At 43.2% G+C, this 6000-nt stretch overlaps 1 protein-coding gene across 3 annotated transcripts; it reads left to right on the forward strand.

The window, feature by feature from the left end:
• Positions 1 to 1231: 1231 nt before the first annotated feature.
• Positions 1232 to 5150, forward strand: LOC147891646 (uncharacterized). Of its 3 annotated transcripts, none has more exons than XM_087388607.1 (7): positions 1232 to 1454; positions 1990 to 2450; positions 2554 to 2765; positions 2857 to 2906; positions 2994 to 3081; positions 3213 to 3329; positions 4695 to 5149. In XM_087388607.1, the coding sequence occupies exons 2-7, from the start codon at positions 2042 to 2044 to the stop codon at positions 4746 to 4748; spliced, it is 930 nt and encodes a 309-aa protein (XP_087244733.1). In that variant the 5' UTR covers positions 1232 to 1454; positions 1990 to 2041; the 3' UTR covers positions 4749 to 5149. The 3 variants fall into 3 exon arrangements, with proteins under 3 accessions (XP_087244733.1, XP_087244735.1, XP_087244734.1); XM_087388609.1 differs by having other exon boundaries at positions 1235 to 1364; positions 4695 to 5150; XM_087388608.1 differs by lacking the exon at positions 1232 to 1454 and adding an exon at positions 1686 to 1892 and having other exon boundaries at positions 1942 to 2450.
• The last annotated feature ends 850 nt before the right edge of the window (positions 5151 to 6000 follow it).

A 6000-nucleotide genomic window follows, 5' to 3' on the forward strand; every position in this document is an offset into this window, starting at 1 on the left:
TTCACCCTTATCGATAGCACCACTGAGATCTCCGTCAAACCTCTGAAAAATAACCTATGTAACAACACCTCTAGGAGGTAAGGTACCGAAACAAGCTCTGTTTCGCTGCACCCTCTGTAGGAAACTCTTCCTTCCTGCCACACACCTTTGTGGTAGGCTTCAGTAGCTACTCAAGGCTGTGCACTCCTGCATGTGAAGTGCCCCCACAATGGGCTGTTTAAGGGCCATATTCTCGCAGGATTGGCCGACTTAGTCCATAGATCTCAGTCTGCTGCCTGTTTTCACATCCTCAACATCTAAATGTCTTGGTGACCAATGTTCCAAGTGTAGTTTTTGAGTTTGCCTAATGGTTCTAATGTTTACAAGATTTGTTAAGATCTCGCTTTGTTGAATTTAACCACATTGATTACCCCCAATCATGGAATAATCTTGCCAAGCTCATCTATGCACTCATAGCATATCTCCATGCACATCAAAGTTTTTAGAATAATGCAGGTTGAACTTTATAGTAAATAATAAATATAGCAACCTTCCTCAAGAAGTCTCAAATGAGTTCTAAGTGTGGAATATTAGGGGGAGCATACAATAATTTTTATTGGTCCTACTAGGATCTAATGAAAGTTGGGGATTTTTCTTTTTTGCTAGTCTAGGCCGATGTTTGTTTTCCCATGTTTCTAGTCGTTAGAAAGTAGGTTAGTGTTTAATTTGGTGCAATAAGAATAGCCTTTCTTAGTATGATCTAAACTCCTCTTCCTTTCATTAAAGCAAGGCCATAGTACCTTGTTGAACAAATGTTTCTTTAGTGATGGGTTTAGACGGGGCATACACCATCCTAAAAAAGGAGGCGTTTCATGAGATGGCACATGCCATTTGAAGGACATATTTAATGGGAGGTTCTTTCGTGTGGCGCACCATCCCCCCAATCCTACCAACCTAAGCACCACTTTATGGGGTTGGAATGGCCAATAACCTTCTAAAGTCAAGCTGTGAGCAGAAAATGACATGTGAAGCAGTCCGCCTTGTCTGAACCGGATTTATAGGAGGGATCCTGCCAGAGAATTGATTATCCGACAAATGATCCAAATGGTGTTTTACAAAAATGATTATTGGATTTGTCTGAAAGTGCTCATAGGGTGCCTGCGCATGGTGCATTGAATGCATCTAGGCAGTGGGCAATCCTTGCTCCGTGGGCGAGGTGGGCTGTGCATGCCATGTGGCCCATTGGTGGGGTGCCAAGTGTAAAACGAGTCGAGCGTTATTCCCGCATATTCTAAGGACCCAAATGAAGCGTGTTGTGTTGCAATTTTGCAAGCTTGTACGCTGGCCGAGTTCACGAATGAGTTTATCCTCAGGCGGTTTGCGCGGTAAGTGTGAGGTTTCTTCGGAGAGACACGAGGACATTGATTACTAGCCGGGATTGGTGTGGGTTGTCGATCAGCAATCCAGCTTGAGAGGTATCGATCTTTGCTGATTTATTGGCTTTCTAGCGTTTAGGTTACAGTAGAGCGGACTTACGTGGGATTTACAGTCGAATAATAGAGACACACATCAGAGTGAGTGAGAGAGAGAGAGAGAGAGAGAGAGAGAGAGAGAGGGGGGGGAGAGGGGGGAGGGGGAGCTGGCTGAGTGAGTGAGCGACAAAGAGAGAGAGAGGGAGAGAGGGAGGGGAGGGGGAGGCGAAAGATTTTGTCTTTAAACGATGTCCGTTTACGCCATCGCGATCATCGCAAGAGGTTCGCACACAATTGAATTGTCAAGACACTGAAGCTGGCGAGGCTTGAGGCGGAGAAATACGTTGTCTGACGCTTGAGCCAGAAACGCGGGCAAGCTCGGAAAAAAGTGAAGATAAGAAGATCGCCAGGTGTGATGGCTGAGTGAGGGAGAATCACTAGGCGTAGTCTTTACAATTCTAATGATGGCTGAGTGAGGGAGAATCACTAGGCGTAGTCTTTACAGTTCTAATTTGGGCACTACGTTTGTGACAACCAGATGCTGTGTAGCTAGAACTGTGGACCTTGAGCTTTGCACAGGCCCCCGGGAAATGGGTTTCACTGCTTTTACCCGCCCTCCTCTGGAAGAAGTTGGTAGCGATGTTCGTACCAAATCCGTTGCAACATCTGCAAAATCATATTTCAAGAAGCAGAATATGTCAAGCACCACGAAAATAGTGAAGACCACAGTCACCAACCAGAAGATTTCGAGCAACGCATCCCTTCGACTGGCTTCATCGATCAAGAACGACTTCATGATCCACATTTCCAAGCATGCGCACAGACCCAAGGCAACGCCGTCCGTTGTCATGGTCCCAGGCGATGGTGATGAAGAACGTCGGTATGAGCTCAGGGTATGCACTCATAAAACGTGCCGTAAGAGTGGCTCCCTGCAAACGCTCGAGCTACTCAAAGGCTTGGCTTCGCCAAGCATTGTGGTAGAATCTTGTGGTTGCCTCGGTAAGCTCACATTTGCACTCAGCACCGCCCCTTAAAAATCGATTGTACACGCCGATGGCATGCAAGCAGATTTACTACTGGACTCGATTTCATATGACCTCAGGGCGGTGTGGGGCGGGACCAAATTTGGTGGTGCTTCCCCCAGGAATTTTTGTAAGCCATTGCAACACTGGAACCCACGCAGCTCGGTTGCTTGCCATACAGTGTGGACTTTCCGATCCAGATAACAATCTAAAAGCTCTAGCCCTGAAGCAGCAGGGAAACAAAGCATTTGAGGCTGGTGACATTGCACAGGCAGATATTTTGTTTTCCCAGGTGAGCTATCACGTTTGCAGATCATATGGCACGTTATCATGCTTCATACGTGAGCTATTGAAGTTTGTGCTTTACCCCTCCTTGACAACAGGCTATTGATCTGCAACCTTCGGGTGGCTTACATTTGTTGTACGCCAACAGGTAGGCCTTCTATCGATGATCCATTACATCTTGAATTGAAATTCGTCTGATTGGTCTGTGTTTAATTATAACTTCATGAGTCCTCAGGTCTGCAGCCCGTCAAGCTAAAGGTGATGCAGATGCTGCTTTGGAAGATGCTATGCAAGCCGCTAGTTTGGCACCAACATGGCATACGGTATAACTCTTAAAAAATCACACATATTTCTGCAAGTGCTTGATTTTTTTCTGCATTCAGAAAAGAACAGTAATTTACTTGAAGATATAGTACTTGTGGGTATGAGTTGACAATTGTGGCATTGGAATCAGCCGCTATTACGGCAAGGCGAAGCTTACATGTCCATAGGCGATTATAATGCTGCCCAAGCTGTCTTTTCAAAAGCACTCCTGCTGGATCCTTCACTTCGGAGATCAAAATCTTATCAGGTAAACTTCAAGACATTTGATGATTATCTGTTGAAGAAAAATGATGGCATGAAAGATAGGAAAGGTATATAAGGCAAGGAAGATAAACACATAGACTTGATTCTTTATGGTGATTCTTATATTAACAAGAAGACTTAAGATTTCAACTATAAGAATACGAATACAAACAAAGTTACTTTGGATCCAAACCTGGAAATGAAGGACATGTATTCAGCATACTCTCTACCATAGTAGCATGAACATTACGTGCTAAAACAGCAAGGCCAGCTTTAAGCTGTACTTAAGTCCATAGCAGAGGGTTATGTAAAGATCACCAAGCATACATTGTGAATGAAACATATAAAGAGACCAGTTCCATCAGAAGGTTTGGACTAAAGAAGTGGTAACCTAAGATGCGACCAACAAATTTTGTGGATTATCAATAGCGTCTTCCATATATTTTGACTGAGGCCTTTCTTTGGATGACTGTTGACTGAGGCCTTTCTTTGGATGACTGTTGGTCCAATATAAACTGTGTAGAAACTGAACAACAGATGGATATAGAGGGAGCCAAAGTATTCCCAGAAAATTCCTATGGCACTCTAAGTGTATGAAATATTCTTCTTTGTGTTGACTTGAAAGTTAGGAAAGCTGTGCCCTCCATGTATTATTAAGCAGGAGGTGGCTGACTTGCATTCCGGTAGCATTCCGGTGTATGGATTGAGATTTAGGTGAGGTTAGCTGTAAGATCATGAAACTAGGTCCATTGTTACACATACTCTGTAATGGAAAGAAAGACACCTTTGTAGCTAAGACAATTTAAGATTAGCTACGGACACAGGCATTCTAGCTTGCCTCAAGTCCCAAGGGAAGATTATAAGGCAACCATCAGCTAGGTGGCACGTTTGTCTGCAGCTAGCCAGCTAATGGGAGGTTTCAACCGATGGCCAACTGGGAGCCTGCCAGTTTGACCAGCTGGTCTCATCAGTTGGATAGGTCAATGTTGCAGGTTGGGCAGCATATTCAAAACCCAATCTCTGACCTCATTTCTCTATATCAAGCCTAAGGTAGGAGTATATATTATGGCAGGAGGCATATTCAGCAGCAAACATTTTCTCAGCAAGGAGTGTCATAAACGTGGTAGTATTCAAGATTGATAGTTACAGTTACTGTGTTGACTTCCTTGTTCGAATGGGAAAGCTGTTTTTTAAAGACTGCACCTATACTTATTTTTGCTGGTCGCTTTGAGGCTATCTGGGTTGTATGTTTTCGTACAATGGAGTAATGAAGAGCTCATAGTTTTGTAGCGATCATGTGGCTATCTGTCAACGACAACACAATACTTAACTGAGTCTGTGCTTTCTCCCTTCGTTTTCTGTTTTGCAGAAAAAAATCCGAGAACTTGAGGGCAAGTTGGTACCTGTGAATTCATTGGCATAGCATGAATGGGGATGAGAAGTTTAATAAATCCACTGTAGATATCCACATGCACATTTTTACTCCAGTTGTACAATAATCTGCATCGCATCCAACTCTGGCTGTGTGTTGTGTCCTTGTTCTCTTTTGACACTGCATACTGTTACTATTTTAACTCGTGCTTCTACTTGCAGGCTCAGTATGGCCCATCAGGGAATCATTTATTTCCTATACTTTGTTTGAATAGACATGGAAGCGGCGTTTTTAAAGCTATGCAGGATTTTTTCTTGTTTTTTTGGGCAGAGGGGATAATTGTAAGCCCCATATAAAAATAGATACAAACATGTACATATAATTTGGTACTACAGTATTTACATAGGTAAATACCTTCACACATATATACATGCATGCTGACATGTACACAATGCACATACATGCTGACATATACACATACATATGTAAACCTTTCAGGAGATGTGGACAGGAAGAGTCTGGTCAGAGGCTCCTTTGTGTGTGTGTGTGTGTGTGTGTGTGTGTGTTTTGGAGGGGGAGGGGGTGGGCAGTGTGGAAAGCGTAGCAAGTCATTAGAGCAAGTAAGGCTCAAACAAAAAGGGCAAAGTTAGGGGAAATCTTGCAATTTTAGGCTCTGCTTGGAACCCCTTGGGGGAGGTCAAAAAAGTGAGGGTGACTAGCTCAGCTTCAATGAGATTCAATATGATTGTGTGTCATCTTCAATCGAGAGACCGAATAGATTCTATTGGGTGCCACTTTGGAGGGGAAAGCAAGACAACCAAAGAGAAATAGAAACCAAAGATTAATTTGAAAGAATAAAGATGTGGCATAACAGTTATGGCAAGGATACAGTGGGGAGAATACAAGAGATAAGTGCAACAAGTGCTTTAAAGTGCATGGAGGAAACATATTGATGACAAAGATAGTTGGAGGTTGGCTAGAAATAGGCTCTAGCAACGTTTAGCTCTGACCTTGAGAACCATTGCGATGACTTGTATGAGACCGTCTTGTGATTCAGGAGTCAAATGAGGCCTCCATGCTTTTTCCAAACTGGAACAAGAGGTTTGCAAGTAGTTTGACATTATGTGTAAGATTTTTTTGTTGGAGAAGCTTGCGAGTTGTAAAGATTTAGTTCAAGGTATATCTTCTATCAACTTGATTTCATGAAGACCTATGATGGGAGTCACATTGGATGTCTCAACTTGAAATCGTGATATACATCGGTTCATGAGAGGCTAAGGAAAGCCTTGTCTAGAGATGATGC

The sequence above is a fragment of the Dipteris shenzhenensis genome, chromosome 17 (genome assembly GCF_047967505.1).
Source record: "Dipteris shenzhenensis isolate YYH24624 ecotype China chromosome 17, Dip_SZ_1.0, whole genome shotgun sequence".
Lineage (NCBI taxonomy): Eukaryota > Viridiplantae > Streptophyta > Polypodiopsida > Gleicheniales > Dipteridaceae > Dipteris > Dipteris shenzhenensis.

Bases quoted from the DNA above. Each gene is read 5' to 3' on its own strand.
- LOC147891646 (XM_087388607.1), top strand. From the start codon at position 2,042: ATGGGTTTCACTGCTTTTACCCGCCCTCCTCTGGAAGAAGTTGGTAGC. The intron at 3,082-3,212 runs GTATAACTCTTA...CATTGGAATCAG, and splicing joins TGGCACCAACATGGCATACG to CCGCTATTACGGCAAGGCGA. The intron at 3,330-4,694 runs GTAAACTTCAAG...TCTGTTTTGCAG, and splicing joins GGAGATCAAAATCTTATCAG to AAAAAAATCCGAGAACTTGA.